General features: G+C 33.9%; 1 protein-coding gene across 2 annotated transcripts in view; it reads left to right on the top strand.

Moving 5' to 3' along the window:
- Nucleotides 1-18195, top strand: part of LOC145999564 (protein dimmed-like) — a 417569-nt gene extending 399374 nt beyond the window's left edge. Inside the window, exons 4-5 of one of the 2 annotated variants that reach the window (XR_014443416.1) lie at nt 9023-11572; nt 11618-18195. Coding sequence is in view for 1 of the 2 variants with exons in the window: in XM_083136576.1 (XP_082992702.1) it covers nt 9023-9325 (303 nt within the window). In the remaining variant the exon portion in view is untranslated. Of the gene's footprint in view, nt 1-9022 lie in introns of both variants that reach the window. The other variant, XM_083136576.1, reaches the window with a different exon arrangement.
- The last annotated feature ends 675 nt before the right edge of the window (nt 18196-18870 follow it).

Genomic DNA, 18870 nt, shown 5'->3' with positions numbered 1-18870 from the left:
TGACTAATGGGTCTACTACACTGACAGGTGATTGGCAGGTCAAGATCAGCAAGAGTCTAAGAACCACCTGCTCACCCACTCCCCCACCCCTCCTGCCTTTCTGGTTATGGGTGAATACCTCCTCCTCTGGTCTTCTTCTTTTCTCTTCTTTCTTCCTTCTTCATACTTCTTTTTTCTTCATTCCTTTTCTTCATCCTTTCAACTTTCTCTAACACACTCTTCCATTCCTTGTTTATCTTGAGCCCTCCATTCCAATTCATGATGTCTTCTCCTTTCTTTTCTATTTCTTTGGCCTCCTTCCATTTTCTCACTAGTTCTCTCTTCTCTTTTCCTATTCGCCTAGCCGAATCCCATTCAACTTCATGTCCTGTTTCTCTAGTGTGTTTGAATATGGCATTCCTGTCTCTCTTCAATCTCACATCATCCATGTGTTGCTTTAACCTGTCTTTAAGTCTCTTCTTCGTTTCCCCTATATATACACTTTCACATCCTCTGCACTTCACCTCGTAGATAACCCCTTCCTCTTCCTCCTCTCTCTTTTCTTCATTCTTCTTGCTGGCTATACTTAAAATAGTGCGTCCTCCCTTCCTGTAAGTTCTTATACCCACTTTCCTCAGCACTTTGCATATCTTCTCTGTGGCATCGCCCATACTTCTTATACCAAACCATCTCTCTTTTTCTTTTTCTTCCTTCTCTTCCAGTCCTCTCTCTTTTATCTCTTTCCTTCTTCTGTTGATGTTGTGTCTGTCTTTCTTTTCATAGCCATTCTCTTCTAGTTGTTCCCACAGGCTATTAATCTTGGTTTCTTCTTCCCCTTTCTCTGTGCATATCTTCTTTATTCGGTCTTCCATATTCCTTATAAAATTACGTTTAGTTCCATCACCCACATCACTTCTTTTGTGGCAGAACACTCCTGCCGAACACTTCTTTTGATACCATGTAGCCACTATCCCCATTCCTCTCTTCTTTTTCATCTCAATATCCAAGAAATTTAATGTTCCTTCCTGTTCCGTTTCGAGCTCAAGGAATATCCCTGCTTTCCTCATCTTCTACATCTTTAACAAGCTTACTCAGCTGCCTTTTTGTTCCTTTCCATATCCCAAAACAATCGTCCACATATCTACAAAATAGACTTAACTTATCTCCTCCTTTCACTATCACTTCCTTCTCCCATTCATTCATAACTAATTCCGCCAGCACAGGGCTCAAGCAAGAGCCTATATTTAGACCTTCACTAATCTTGATGATCTTGATGATTTTACTCCCCACTCTGCTGTAGCTATTGTCCCACATGGTTTCCAGCGCTTGTACCACTCTCTCACTATCCCATTCTCCTATAATGCTTTTCCCAACTTTTTTCCTCACTATATCCACTACGTGTCCCCTTTTGATGCTCGGGAACATGCTTCTCACGTCTAGGCTAAAGTTGGGAAAAGCATTATAGGAGAATGGGATAGTGAGAGAGTGGTACAAGCGCTGGAAACCATGTGGGACAATAGCTACAGCAGAGTGGGGAGTAAAATCATCAAGATCATCAAGATTAGTGAAGGTCTAAATATAGGCTCTTGCTTGAGCCCTGTGCTGGCGGAATTAGTTATGAATGAATGGGAGAAGGAAGTGATAGTGAAAGGAGGAGATAAGTTAAGTCTATTTTGTAGATATGTGGACGATTGTTTTGGGATATGGAAAGGAACAAAAAGGCAGCTGAGTAAGCTTGTTAAAGATGTAGAAGATGAGAAAGCAGGGATATTCCTTGAGCTCGAAACGGAACAGGAAGGAACATTAAATTTCTTGGATATTGAGATGAAAAAGAAGAGAGGAATGGGGATAGTGGCTACATGGTATCAAAAGAAGTGTTCGGCAGGAGTGTTCTGCCACAAAAGAAGTGATGTGGGTGATGGAACTAAACGTAATTTTATAAGGAATATGGAAGACCGAATAAAGAAGATATGCACAGAGAAAGGGGAAGAAGAAACCAAGATTAATAGCCTGTGGGAACAACTAGAAGAGAATGGCTATGAAAAGAAAGACAGACACAACATCAACAGAAGAAGGAAAGAGATAAAAGAGAGAGGACTGGAAGAGAAGGAAGAAAAAGAAAAAGAGAGATGGTTTGGTATAAGAAGTATGGGCGATGCCACAGAGAAGATATGCAAAGTGCTGAGGAAAGTGGGTATAAGAACTTACAGGAAGGGAGGACGCACTATTTTAAGTATAGCCAGCAAGAAGAATGAAGAAAAGAGAGAGGAGGAAGAGGAAGGGGTTATCTACGAGGTGAAGTGCAGAGGATGTGAAAGTGTATATATAGGGGAAACGAAGAAGAGACTTAAAGACAGGTTAAAGCAACACATGGATGATGTGAGATTGATGAGAGACAGGAATGCCATATTCAAACACACTAGAGAAACAGGACATGAAGTTGAATGGGATTCGGCTAGGCGAATAGGAAAAGAGAAGAGAGAACTAGTGAGAAAATGGAAGGAGGCCAAAGAAATAGAAAAGAAAGGAGAAGACATCATGAATTGGAATGGAGGGCTCAAGATAAACAAGGAATGGAAGAGTGTGTTAGAGAAAGTTGAAAGGATGAAGAAAAGGAATGAAGAAAAAAGAAGTATGAAGAAGGAAGAAATAAGAGAAAAGAAGAAGACCAGAGGAGGAGGTATTCACCCATAACCAGAATGGCAGGAGGGGTGGGGGAGTGGTGAGCAGGTGGTTCTTAGACTCTTGCTGATCTTGACCTGCCAATCACCTGTCAGTGTAGTAGACCCATTAGTCAACAACTGTCAGGAGGTGATATGTTTAATTCCTTTGTAGAAATCTTCCTAGATAAGGACTGTCAACTTGATTTGTTGTTGTGTGGCTTGTGACCCTGCTATGTGTATGTAATCTTTCTGTGTGTAGTTTATTTCATCATTTTAGTTTAGTTCTTCGTCTGAGGAAGACCCTGATACAGGGTCGAAACGTTACGTGTTAAGTGTTTTTACCTTAATAAACTGCCTTGGTCAGCAACTTATTGGTTTTATAATATACAAATTAGTCAGTCAGTCGCACATGTATTTCCTACTTTTCTTATATTCTTCTCCTTACAACTTTCTTTGTAATTTTCCCTCTTTCTTACATTTTCATATTTTCTTATTTCTTAATAGATGTTCACCTTTCTTCTCACTATCTGACTCATAATATTGCCTATTGATTCTCTTTCAAAATGTTGTTTATCTTTTGTATTTCGTTCGTATGTCTTTTCCGCTTCATTTATCTATCATCCTTTCTCTATTTCTCTATCTCTTCGTTCTTTCGTATCTATTTTATCAATTATCTATCATCATTTCTTTATTTCTATATTTATTTCTTCTTTATTTCCTCGTCTTTTCTATTTCCATACTAATAAGTATAGGCATATAAGAGGGATATGAGAGTCATAACCCCCTCTGCCTTTTGGACTCCATTTTACCGAAGAAAATAGGACAATATAATTATTGTGCTCTATCTACCTATTCATAATTTTACAAAAAAATGTTGAACAGTTTCGATCCTCCTCCTTTTAAGAAATCGGCCCTGTCTATGCTAATAGGTATAGTCCAGCAGCTTCTGTCGAAAATATGCAGCAGGGAGGAAAATTCTTAATACATTCCATTTTGAAAATACAAAATTAAATTCTAGATAATTTGGCATACATATTAGTTACGTTTTCATAATTTCAAATATCTGTGAATATTCATCAATCTTTCTGATGCATTCCTTCCATCTTTCTGCATAATTGTCAGGGTTCGGAAAGTTAAGCAACTGAGTCACTTTCTGCTGTAAATTAATTCTCTTGCAATAAATATATGAAGACTCATGTGGACTTTGCCTCTGGTACATAATATAAATATTCACATATTATTATCAAAACAAAAAAAAATATGGAAGAAAACACTGAAATCTTCAAGTGCAATTAGAAATTAATTACAAAAGAGCGTGCAAGGAAGCCTAGCTTCCGCCTTAGTCGAGTATGCGGAAATGTTTCACCTTATCATCCAGAGAAGACATGGCTGGATATAGAGTTGCCAAATTTAGCTCTTTTTCCAAGTTAACAATTTAAGTATCGTAAAGTAACTTTAAAAATAACTGTTGATAATGTTATTTCTTTTGCAAAAAGTATCTCTGTTACAATTATAGCTACTTTTAAAAGTAACCAGTTGCAGTTAGGATTTTTCAAAATTGTAACTGTTACTCCCAAACATTAATCATTAATTTGGTTTATTTTAGTTCGCTTTTCTGATACTTTTGGCTGATCGCGAAGATGAGGATGAGTGATGATACTCACAAATAACATCCATGACAAGGCCGAGATTTGAAACCTGGAACTCTGGCATCGTTGTATATTCAATTAATGAGCAAAAGACAATAAAATATTTGAAGCATTTTAAATTAAATTGAATCCTAAAGTCGATTATATTCAACTGAATTTTCCACAATACAAGAGAAGTGAAAGAAGGTGTTGTTTCTTTCAAAATTTTGATGAGCTTAGATAATGGTATCAGTTATAGTACTAGCTTCTCGATTATTCAAACCGAGATCTCATGATGGCCAGTCACGCGGAATTCAGGAAGCAATATCAAAACTGAGAGTTGTTGCCACTCTAGCCTCTGTGAGAGGTTCTTTATTTAAATGATTTGCTCTGCGTGACACATAAAGCCCTGGAAGGGAATAGTTTGTTGCTTACACGAACCCTTGCGCGAGGCTTGGTGAAAGAAAAAATATCTCACTAATGCTACTTTCTTGCAACGTCACTGAAGGAAGTTTCCTTTGTCGCGCTGATCCTCTGCACCCACGGTAAACCAGTTACCTTGTCGATCTTTCAGCATTTCCTCGGTTTTCTTTCACCCCGTCCCGCTTTCAATCCTTAATTGCCTTTCACTTCATTCTCTTCAAAAACCCTCCGTTGCTTTGTGCTTTGTCCTTTCAGCGCCTCCAGAGCCGTCAACTTCATTTTGCTTCGTCGCGTCGCGTCGCCTCGCTTCATCCGCCATTCCCGCCCTCTGTGAATCGAGACCGAAACTACGAATTAAAGGAAATGTAATACGACAGCTCCCTTTATGCGCTTGTCGGTCGAGGTCTAAGTTTAGCGTGTTCAAACAGCCACCGGAAACGGTTTGCAAAATCTTGGAAATTAGCTCCTCTTTTCAGAGATTCCATTCGGATCGGGTGGCACGATTAATATTTTACATAATTTGTCTTGCTGACGTACAAGTGCAACGGTTGTGACGTCAAGTTACGTAGGTATTTGGAAATCTGTGAAACAAGTAATCAACTCAACAAGGTTTATTGGACTTACAGCTTTACAGTTGGCTGTTTATGCCCAGCATACATTATAAAGTACATAAGATACATTTTTAATATAAGTTTTGCACACAAAGTTCATAAACGCTCTTAAATACAATTTTATATAACTACATTAACTCAGTCAGTAACAGAAATATATTATAATTTTATATCAGCTTTTCTCAAAAAAGTAAGTATAACATATCCAATTCTAACATCTGGAACATACAACATTGAAGTCATATTAATGGGGAAAGGAACATTAATTTTTGACAACGTTTTGTATAAAGTCTTTCTTCTCTCTGAGTGAATTGGACATTCCAAAATAATATGATGAGCATCACCCCTTAAATCACCACAGTCACAATTCGGAGATTTTAAAATGTGTATTTTAAATAAATGATGATATGTTCTCGCGTGACCACTTCTTAGTCTATTTATTAAAACAATTGAATTTCTTGAACCTTTACAATTATAAAACCAAGGTTTTTTCCTAGTATAATCAACATAAGGACGATAACTTTCACCAACACTTTCTAATGCATTATTACACCATAAGTTCCATTCTTCAAAAATTTTCTTCTTAACCCTCGGCAAAAGATCTGTGTAATGCAATGATAACTGGATTGTTTCATTCATCTGAGCAGCTTGTTTTGCATATCTGTCTGCTTGTTCATTTCCGTATATATTAATGTGTGATTTTACCCACACATAATGAACTACTTTTCCATTGCTTATTAAGCTATTAGTTGCACGAATTGATGACATATGTTGATATTTTAAATATTTTTTTTATAATTAGATTGTATTGCTTGTAAAACACTTTGCGAATCAACTACGGTAGTATTAGAAATTTCTGTTCAGGAACTGTACCAATATAAATCAAAGCTTGATATACCGCATATATTTCTGCTGTAAATATGGATGCCTCCACTGGTAACCTAAACATTTTTGATATATTTCTTTCAGTATCATAAAGAGCTGCTCCTACTCCACTTTCAGTTTTAGACCCATCTGTATATATGTGATAAAAGTCTTCCCAAGATTCTCTAAACTGAGCTGAATGATTATATTTCGGGAAATATATATTTTGAGTTGGTTGTGTGGGAAATTCTAACGAGTATACTGGCAATGTTCTTGCTATGAGTACTTGACTACATTCGTGGTGATATTTACTAAATAGTTGTACCCAAAGCGTAGCTGATTTATCATTGGTTATTCCTGAATCATGCAGCTCTAAAAGATTTAATAAAACATCATTGAATGGATGCCATGGTGAATGTTGTATTTTAAATAACATTTTTATTGCGATTAACTTTATCCTCACAGAAACCGAACATTCTACTGACTCCATATATACCACTACATTAGGAATACTGTTCATTAATCCCAAACATCTTTTTAGGATTTTTCGTTGCTGCACTTCTAGTGGAGAAAGTTTTGTTACTGGAAGATTACACAAGACCATTAATCCATAATCTAATACTGCTCGATAATAATTCTTATAAAACATAAGCATGCTGGTAGGATGTGCTCCCCATTTGGTATTCGCCATAGCTTTAAATAAATGAAATATTTTATCGGATCTATTTTTCATCATATTTATTTGATACTGCCATGATAATGATGCATCGAAGTATACACCTAGATATTTTACTTGTGAAACAATTGGAATTTGTAATCTCCTAGGAATAATGTTGAAAATATTTTGAAGACCCTTATGCTTAAATACTACTATTTTGGACTTTTCTAAAGATATTGATATTTTTTTCGGCTTTAACCATTGGTTAAATTCTATTAATTTATCTTCAAACATTGAAAAATCTTTCAAGTGATTGTTTGAGTCTAAATATATACATAGATCATCAGCATATTGTAGAAACTGAAATGGGGAATCTATTATTGTTTTAATATCTGATAAATAAACATTAAATAATAATGGGCTAAGAGGACTTCCCTGTGGTAGTCCTTGTCCAATATATATTGGACCTACCATTTCTGAACCAAAATGAAAATAAAGTTGTCTTTTAGATAACAATTTCCATGTCAATATGAGTATAAAATGTGGCACTTTTAGTAATTGAAGTTGTCTCAATAGAACAGTAATATCTACGTTATCGTATGCACTTTGAATATCAATAAAGGCTGAAAGTACTGATTGGTTTCTTTTAATAACGCTATAAATATGAGAAGATAATGTTACTAATGCATCCTGGGTTCCATAACCTTTACGAAATCCCATTTGTCTGGGAGAAAATACCTTTTGACCTTCCATAAACCACTCTAATCTATTTAATAAAAGCTTCTCGAAAATTTTTGCCAATACGGAACTAAGAGCTATTGGGCGATATGACTGACCCAACGAAGGGTTTTTTCCTGGTTTTAGAATTGGCATAATAATTTGAGAGGTCCATGCAACGGGAATTTTACCCGATAGGAATATTTGATTGAAAATTTTACATAACATGCTTAGTGCATTCTGTGGAAGATTTGGTACCATAGAATATGTAATTCCATCAATGCCAGGAGCAGAATCTTTAGACCCTTGAAGAATTTCATGAATTTCATTTACAGTGATAGAGGATGTGAACCCCTTTGAGTATTTTGATGTAGATGAGAACGTGTAGAATATATTAGGAGGTTCACAGGCTGATGTAAAGGGTGTAGGAATGACTTTATTAATAAAATCGGTTTTCCATTCGGTGGACAAAGGTAAAGTCCGACTTACATGTGCTTTTCTAAGTGATCTGAACTTGCGCCATATAACGTCTAATTTTGTGTTAGGGTTTATTTCTTCGCAATATTTTTGCCATGAAAATCTCTTAGCCTTTATATATACTTTTCTAGATTTTGCAGTAGCTCGTTTTAAATTTATCAAAGTTGCAGGTGAAGGAGCACTTACAAATTGTTTCAATGCTTGTAATCGCTTCCTTTTTGCTTGAAAACATTCTTCATTCCACCAATCTATTTTAGGAAAATTTCGATCATATTGCGGTTTCAGTCGGGGACAGGCATAATCCATAACTTGAGTTATTATATCCACAAATTTTTCATATTGTATAGTATATTGGTGTTGATATTCTTTAGCCGAAAAGAATATTGCAAGATTGCAAGGTAAAGGCAAATCCATAACCAATTGGAGCAGTTTACGTCAATATTACAACCCATCATGGAAGTACAGCGCCACATTTCAAACTGGTGGCGGTGAATTGAATTTTTTTCCCCGCCATCCTCTTCCCCATGGTTTGCATAGTGGATTCACCAAATTTCAGAGTTCTATGATGCCTCAAACAAGCTACAGAGGGTTCTGAGTTGGGTAACTTTAATTCTGGCCACCAGGTACAGTGGGATCCATTAGTATTACCGTGCAAATTGTCCATGACTATTTTCATTAATTTTTCTCTGACATCCTATGTGTTTTTAAGCGATGGATTTTTATGTATGCTGATGCAGAAGTTGTCAACAGCTTGTTTTGAGTTTTCTTTTAATTCTTGAAGCTCTTATTGGGTCAAATAAGGTGCACGAACATAGTGATGGACAATTTGCACAGCAATACTCATGGATGCCACTGTACATATGTTTAAAATGAACTACGTGTTTCCTCATTTTATCTGCACGTTGAAATATTGGCTCTTAGTCAGTTAGCTTGCAAATTTGTTACAAGAGGCTTAAATTGCTGTAATTTTCATAGTCCGATTCTTGTTTTCTTTCGTTCCAGTCTCTCCGAGAAGTGATTCCACATGTGAAAAAAGAGCGCAGGCTCTCCAAAATTGAAACTCTGACCCTCGCAAAGAACTATATCATGGCGCTGACAAACGTTATCTGCGACATGCGAGGCGAAGAGAAGCCGTACGCGCTCATGGAAACGAACGACGACGAAGATGACGACGCTGCCTCTAACGATCACACCGAACCAGAGATGGCAGCAGCTGTCCCCACTGATGCCAAAATTATGCCGGCAGCCATGTTCGACGAGGACAAGAGTTTTTATGAAGAATCATCTCCTGCAAGCGTCTTCTAGTGTGTTTGTGCGTGTGCGAGTGCGTGTGTGTGAACAGTGCGTCACTATTTTTTGAGGGAGTTTCCGTAAACTAATAGAGTTCAGTCACGGATAACGCTGGATTCGTGATAGGCCTAAGATGTACAGTGGCTGGGCAGCGTTGTCACGTCGAAGGAGAACTTAATGTTATTCATGGTAATGTATTTTGTACTTGTAGACTTTTCCGCATTCCTATTTCTTCCACGTGGCGTAAGATATATTTCCGAAGAGTAGTGTATAATAGTATTGACCCGATATAATGGTATTTTGTTTCAAAATGAACGATTGATATATCTGGATGGCAGAAGAGTATCAAGCTCAACTTAGCATTATAGTGTCTGGTGGAAGCTGCGTATTATTATCAAGAATATTCCGTACATTTATCACGTCATGATTCACAAGCATTCATCAAGTTAGGAGACTATACTTGCGCGTTAATATGGTTATATCATGAGTTGTTCCTAAGATGTTAAAAATCTAGTCATAATCCCAATTCAAAGATAGTCATCTAGTCAGTGGTATTGGCACAATTTTATTGTCAGATTCACCATGAATTGTAGCATCTGGTGCTAATCCATTGATTCTAAACATAAATTGTATATATATTCTTTCCCTTCAAATATGTATTTATAACATATTTATTTACAATTCATGTAAACATTTATTTCATACTCGTAATAACATTAAAATACGTCAAAGAAGGAAAATCATATTAACCATTAGTTCACAAAAAAATTCAATATTGTTGATTCAAAATTAATGACTCCGTTCGGACATCTCCATATTTAGAGTTTTTTATATTTTATTATAAAGATTGTTCGTGTTGCGCATCATTATAACATCATTTTTAAACATTTTTGTCTACCTGGTGAATATAATGAACATATTGAAGCACATTAAAATGCTGATCGCTTAGAAATCGAGACAGGTCGGTATCATATGAAATCACAGGCTTTCACATAAGAGGTATGTTTTAATGTAAGGCATACGAATGCGGAAGCAACATCTGATGGAACAGTCTGATAAAACATGGAAAGTTAGCGTCACACGGAAAAACAAAAAAATATATTTTTCACTTGCACTGGGCGTTAGGCAACCATCGGATGATATTAAAGAGGCCTAGATTTTCAGAAAAAAGTTATGAAAAGCTGGAAACATTACACCCAAATTAGTGTGATATAATTTGTATACTTCGTATATTATAAACTACTTTGTCAATATAGTATTCTTCCAAACGGTTGAAAATTCAACTTCATTGTTAATTATGACGCATTATAAGACTGAGAGAGTTAGTTCAACGTAAACACGAAGAGAAAGAGATGTCCATTACGCTGTTGTCAGATAAACTCACGTAGTTACATAGTAGTGTTAACAAGTCAAGGTACACCTTGTATCAGTCCTTGAAATAGTTCAAATGTTCCCTACTTACGAGACGAATAATACGTACATTAAGGACATAGAGATGCAGAATCCTAATCAAGACAAACGAAGCCAACCACTTTTGCTGAATTAGAATTTTGTTCGCTTCAGTTTATACACTGGAAATAACAATGAGTACTACTAAAAGTAAATATACCAACAACATTTCAAAAATATGAACGTATTTATAACACTACCATCATAAAACACAGCAAGTAGAGGTTTTATCTGGAAATAGCATTTCAAAATTATTCTACAGAGTGATCACAAAGTCCCATTACCCCCTATCACGTGTCCACATCGTCATAGATGGTCGCATTGTATTAACGTGAGATCATGGCAGAGGACAACTCGGAGGTAGTGTGACTATTCGTTATGATTTAGTCCAGAGTGTCTGTGTGTACAAGTAGAATTGATAACCCTTAGCGCCTAACAATAGACCTTTTAATTGACATTAATGGCTTTTTTATTCCTTATCGAGGGGTGACGCTATTGTTAATTAATCAAACTCACACGTGTGCATGAGTCATCGATGACTCATCTCCTCCTCCACCCCCGACACGTGGCGCTTGATTAATTAACAATAGCGTCACCCCTCGATAAGGAATAAAAAAGCCATTAATGTCAATTAAAAGGTCTATTGTTAGGTGCTAAGGGTTATCAATTCTACTTGTACACCATCGTTTTCATAACAGGGTATGATTCTCCGCCATGTAGGATGGGAAATTCTCTTCAACATTGCTGGCGTGATGGCAGTAAATGCAACAATAAGAAACAACAATTCATTAACATCTATGTAATACATAGGGGGTAATGGGACTTTGTGCTCACTAACATCTATGTAATACATAGGAGCTAATGGGACTTTGTGATCACTCTGTAGAATAGATCCAATATCCATCTTCATATTACTAAGTACAAAGACTACTTCAAAGTTTCACGCTAGATTTAAAGCCAATGACTGTAAATTGAGTTAATCTTTATTCAAGAACTTTGCTCACACCACACTCGAGAGGGCTCGATGGTGGCCAAATCTTTACTTTTAGACCATAAAATAGTCGACGGTAGGCATAAACATAGCAACAGAATACCAACGAATATATTTAGGAGATTATAACGAGAACTGCCTTACTCTGAAGAACTATCTCATATACCAAAGTACTTCTTAATTCACTCCTGGAAGTTGGATTGTGATCACCGTAACCATCACAATATTTAAATCATAATTCACTTTCTAACTTCTGAAAATTCTTTAATTAAGTTAATTAGCTAAATGTACTATTAATACAGTTTTAAAACAATACATTCGATTGCTGCTACGAACGTGACTGTTTCAAGCTAATATGTAGGACATTGTCGTCTTGTAAAAATATAATAAAATGATTTTTTTCAGATAAATTCGTTCTCCACATTTTGGTACTTTCTGCATAATTAAATTACAGGTATGAGTCTTAAACTACACACGTAGAACTTTCATGCACAGTACAGCTACAGCAACAAATATGAATGATATTTAGTCTGCAAGTAAATTAGGCATAGCTAGTTTAATAATCTAGAGCTATCAGATCGTCTGTGATTCGGCTTAAGAAAGCAAATATTATTGGTCTAAAACCATGACTGAACGACGGATGTTCTGCTCTCAATCTAAAACCACTAGTAAATTAATCTTGACAACTTCATAAATGAGATCAAAATTAAACATATTATTCGTAGTAATTCAGTCTGTGAAATGGAAATCAAGTTAAAACCCACGATAGATGAAAAACTCAATATCTTAAAACAAAACACTGAAACGATTTTGCATTAATACAACGCCAAGAGAATTTTCGTAAAATTCACATTTATTGTAAACTGTTACAATTCTTCGGTATATTTATTTGGATCATCTCTAGGTTTCCTGAGATGTGTCAATTTTAAAAATGGTATATTGATGTACAAACGATGATAGTGTAAATGTATTCTTATTATTATCGTCGTCAGAAATAAGAATTTTTATAACTCATTTGGTTTAATGGCCAGAAGATGAGATTTACGTACCAAATTAGACAGCTATTTTTAGACATGTTAATTGACATGTTTTATTGTTAAATTTTAGAGGAAAAATAAACTCATATGCCTTCATCTACAGCAGTGTGTGAGGGGTTAATTTTTAAATAAATTCTATACGTATTGGCTGTGTGAATTTTTGAATGTGTGCATATATATGCTTGCAGAGAAGATTTTGCGTTCAAACGGTTCGAATAAGTTGGTATGTTGTATCTGGTAGCTAGTAATTCATTTGTAGGGATGAAGCCAAGAATTGAATAGGTCAATGCTATTGAAAGATGGGAAGTGAATAAATAATGTATATGTATAGTTAAGGAATATTACGTAATGGATATGGATGGTTGAAATGTAAAACCGATTAATAAGTATATGTTTCAATGTATGTCTGAGTGGACTTTGAAGCAGAGAAATGATTTGGAGATGAGATTACAGTTTAAGAAGAGTCAGAGGAAAAGTACTTTGAAAAATATTAAAGGCAAGGACTAGAAGAAAAGAATTAAGAAAAAAGTTGTAAATATATATGTGGGTGGTACAAGAAAAAGGATTTTGAAAAAAAATATGATATTCTTTTGGAAACAAACCGAAGTTCATGATTGAGGTTTGAGAAACATTGGACAAGTGAATGGAAACTAGGAATTTATTTAGTAAAGAGATGAGAGAACTGAACAACGATTGATCGGAATTGTCGACAAGCCATATGTAAGATACTTTCATATTTTTAACAAAAAGTTTTCCTCAAAATTCAAGTTAGTCAGGAACGTTGCAACAAACTGAAACATACTTTAAGGTGAAAATTTGACTATTTTCATTAAATATATCTTATTTTTCTCTTAATTTAATCAATTCAAATATTTTCTAATACACCATGAAAGAAATGTATATAAATTGCGTTGTAAGTTATCACAATTATCTCATTATGAATGTATTTACAAAACCTGTTACAATCAATCAGTACATATGACACGTGTACAAAAGTAGTTTGGCATGAGGATGACACCCAGTGATATTAAAATAGAAATATACTTATGAAGTAACAAATATAGCATGTAATTGGTAAATGTTGATACTAAATTCTCTCTAAAAACGCCTCAATCTGATGAATTGTTTATTCTCCTCACATATCATTACCTATTATCTTAGTAATACGGTAGTACTTTGTATATATCCATCTCCTTTCGAACCGTATTGCAATGATATACAAACGCATCCTACACTACATATTTCTCATGCCTTTCTTAGAATAGTGAATTTCATCAGTTGTTTTATGTATGATATGTAGTAAATTGTATATGGTTGATGTGGTGTAGCAATTTCATTCCTAACAAGGTGTTTATAGGTTCCAGCTCTTTTAATGGACCGTACCATCCAATGTCTTCCTGCCGATTAGAACGCTGAACTTTGATTTCTCCTGCAGGACTTGGAACACTAATTAAACGGATAATATTAATTAACATAATCCATATATTTATATGTGTTGTTATTGTTTATATGCATAGTAATACGTGGTAAAATTTGGTCTTGTCAATATATCCAATACACATTCATAACATAACTTTGGCTATAATTATCGTATCTACGAGATAATTGTAATGATATTTCTTTTTAAAGGATAAACTCTTAAAGCGAACTATCTGGATATGCAAAATGAGTCCAGTCATTGAACTAAAGTTTACATTATGAGTATTGGATATACAAAATTTTACTAAAGTTTTTAGTAAAGTTTCATCCATCATCCAATGTTAGACTAGTGACAGGAATTGATTGCACTTTAAAAAAGTCATCAAACATAACTGAGCGTAGATAAATAATATATTTTACATTTTAAGGAGAGTAAAATTACGGTTCTGTGCAAATAATGCTTGACTACACTGACCTGTTTTGGTGTACTTGTTCACAATATGTTTTCTCGGAAATATTCATATTTAGTTTAGAAAAGGTCCCCCAGTGAGATTAGAAAGAAATAAACGAGTGAGAAATCATTTCCCATATTGAAATCATCACAGGTTAGATTAGATCAATGTGATTTATAATACATAAATGCAACTAGGTGTACATTTTAATTCATATTACCATGATTGTCTTAGGTTTCATAAACTTTCAAATGGCGAAAAGTATTACGTTAGCTCATGCAATAAGTTTTTTTTTATTTATTTATCCTATATATATTTCTTTGCAACAACTTTTATCCAAAGGTAATATTTAAAACAAGGTGAATTAATTTAAATCAAGTTGGTTTAAATCGCAATTCAAATCAAGATTTTGTAGAAAAATCACTGATTTAAATCACTTTAAAGAAAGAATTTATAGAATAATGTACATAAGGATTTTGTAGATATCAGAATCACTTTGGTGAAAGTACGTACATTAATCTTGTTATCGTTTAATGGTCGTTTTAGGCTCTAAGAAAGGAAACAAAATATATGTACTGATAGGGTGAAGTTCATGCGAAAGAAAATGTAATATGTAAACTGCAAACACACTTAAATTTCTCTTGATTTAAATCTCAATAAATTTTTTGTAGAAAAGGAATTATTCACAAAATACTAATCATGATAAACTGAAAATAGTGTCATTATCATTAAACTGTAAATAAACATGACAGTTGATATTTTGCAAACTCTCATAAAAAATATTTTAAGTTACAATTAGATAGTACACCCAGAATCTTATTTTCACTGCAAGAAAAGTTACTGAAATTATTATAGTTTCATTAACATACTCAACAAACATTTTCATAGTATGTCCATATATACAGAAACAGATAAATGTACATTTACACATACTTTTTTTTATTTATTTTAATCAAACGGTTCAAATACTTTACAGGGCCGTTTACCAGAAAAGGCCTTTCTATAAAAAAAAAGAAATCTGTATGTGTGGTCCCAAAAACCATACAAGCAATTTTAAGCAAGTTTTTTTAAAAAAATCAAAAAATCGATTCAAATCAAAGAAATCATCAAAAATGTTTTTTTTAAAAAATAAGAATCATGATTTTTATTCACCCTGACTTAAATTAAATGCTCTTGTTTTTATGTCTATTACAAAATAAATGTAGGTGAGTTATATTAACAATCAACTTATCAGAATTGTTAATATATTCAAACATAGTTCAGTCGTGAATATAACTACAATCCAAATAGTGTTAAAAAATTACATTTGCTACACAAACGATGGTACCTGCCAACAACTCTGAAGTACAATCGTGAATAAGATTGTTTTATCAACAATCTCATAAAATTCTGTGAATATAAAACTCCTTCATTGTTGCAAAGCTTTCATTCTATATTTAGTATTTAAATCTGGAGTTTTCTTTGTTTAGACGCATAAGGATATAACAAGCTCGTGCCTTAAAATACTATGCATTTTACGTCAGATGCAAACAAGAAAAAAATTCGCAAATAATTTCTTGAAAATGCAGTATTTATTTGTATTGCAATTACGCGTTGCTACAATTTTGTAATATTTATCTAAGTGGTTCACATACATGGATTATATACAATGTGGTTTATTTATTGCTAATTGTAAGGTAAGTTAAAAAACTTGTATATTGATTATATATTCATGCATCTTAAAGAATGTTTGTTAAGAATCCGTAAAATGATGCTAATTTTTACAGAACAAAAACATACGTTCATTTTTCCAGTGTACATTAACTACCTATAAGAAAATAGTATTACTTAGGTAAGTAATGACAAGTTACTCAATTAAACATGTAAAAAGTTGCTGTGATGCAAGCCATGAGTGTATAAATATATTTACCTATATAGTGTCTAGAATCAGTAGTCAAGCTCAAGAAAACCTTCTTCCACACCAGGCAAACAAATAAGACACCCCATCGAAAAATATCAAATGTGTATTAAAGTAAACAAGTACAAATTATTTTGCAAACTCATATCAATCGTTGTAGCAAAGTTTGAAACAAATTTTCATTTGTAATTTCAACGTTGGGAATAAGTACCACAAAGATTTTTAAATTTTTGATGTAAAAGTAATCTAAAATAAAAACATTAGGCAGACAATAATTTTGCAATTGATTCACAGACAGAAAACAAGTAATTGAAAATACTTTGTATTCCATTGTTGGAAGTACGTTTCAAAGAAGTTATGAAATTTGACAATCGAATGATCGTAAGATTTGAACCCCCACGAAATATTTACGAAAATATTTATATTTATCCATTTATTACAGTATACAAGATGTACCCATACATATCACCTTTAGGCATTACCGTAGTTCTGTTGAAATTGAGGGAATATTTTACGGAGTCTTTCAGACATATACAAGATGATTGCTATAATTTCTTTGAAGTTCAGAATGTTCCACTAAAATGGTTACAAAATACTATTTTTAACGGCAGAGCGTCAATGTTGAGAATGCTCTATTGTATTCGTTGTCTGTGAATTATGCAATTACATATATTTTTTAAATGTTTTCGATTATAAGAAGCATGACTTAACAAAAATACGAACATTTCGTGTAGAAGGAGATCAACTACAAATGTAGTTTTTTTTCGCAGGTTTATTATATGATTAGCTATAAAATGTTAACTCTTATAGTATATTCATGTGTTTCAAGGAAGCTTGTGTAAACTTCATATTAAAATATTAGAAATGTTGCGAAATAAGTTTGTGTGTTCCAAGTCCATAGAAAACAAATCAGCTATGACTTTCAAAATAACTAATTACCCTTCTGTGTTATTACTATTGTATCATTCAATTTCTCCTTTACTGTATGAATAATGTTCTAAAAAATTTCATCGTTTACAAATGACAATTCTAACTTCTTATTGATGTTTTGATTGTGAAAGTGTGAGAGTCTGAATTTGCGCATGTGAAAATGCAGAAAGATGTCTTCGAAACGACTGTATTCTCTATATTTTTCTGATTTCATATACATAAATATATATGTATACATAATGTTAAGATGTGGATACATGTGCACATGCATGTATGGCTATGTTAATGTCTCAACCTTAAAAAAAATGTTGTAAGAGCTTGTTCATATATCAGATATGGTCCCCACAAATCGTATGCAAAAATGAGATCTCTGAATTCTATGTTGATGGTTGTGCCTCAGACTATCTTTACTCGAATGAATAACGAAATATTTTCCTTGTTGAATGGTGTTAAATATATACATAAATATATATATAAAAGTATATATATATACACAAAGAAATGTAAAAGTCAACTTAAAAAAAAACAATGTACGCTTATCATATTAGTAGATATATAAATATATGTATATACATACAAGAGAAAGAAAATGGTTTCATTACCTAAATGACGTAATGTTTATTTTTGGAGATCCAATGTTTGTGATAAATGGAAAGACGTTGTCAAATTCTTTTGATGTTCAAATAAAGATGGAGGTGGTGAAGAGAAAATGCAGTTTTATTTTTCACTTTGTTCAATGACTACCTAAAAGTGTGCTGCAAATAAAATATTATTGACCCCAACGAAAAATCATCTGGAATACCTGAGTATACTGAGGAACACCAGTTTCGCCGGCTTTAAACGAAAGCATTTCCTTTAACATTTTTGCTAGCATAAATGCTACGTAAATGATTCCAAAAATCTTATAGGAGATGGTACTTTACACGAAAGCATTTTATGGAACATTTCGGTTAGCTGTTTCAATTACAATGTACAATACATACAGCACGAAAGGCACGTCGAGTTACACCGTCAATGCTGCGTGCAAGGTGTTTACAATTGAAAAAGCTAAAATATTCATCCATTCGTGTACAGTAAACGTTGCAAAGTATGTATTTTATCAGCGCCATTCTTCTCTACCTTAAACCATTTAATACGGAGCGATATTCCTCTTGGTTGAATAGTTATCGTCGTTTAAATGTGTGAAGTGATACGTTGTTTACATCTCACGCGGCCGCCATTACAACTGCACTCGTGACCTAGAGGTCGCTTCTGATTGGTTATGCTACGGAAATAGAGGCGGTTCTATCCTTGAGAAATGCCATGAAATATGCCATGGCATCTGAAATGCGATAACATTTTGCACTTTACACGGTAGCTTTTTGGTCATGGCACAAATGTTACGA

The sequence above is a fragment of the Lepisma saccharinum genome, chromosome 15 (assembly GCF_977018435.1).
Source record: "Lepisma saccharinum chromosome 15, izLepSacc3.1, whole genome shotgun sequence".
Classification (NCBI taxonomy): domain Eukaryota; kingdom Metazoa; phylum Arthropoda; class Insecta; order Zygentoma; family Lepismatidae; genus Lepisma; species Lepisma saccharinum.
This window is presented reverse-complemented; position numbering and strand designations above follow the sequence as displayed.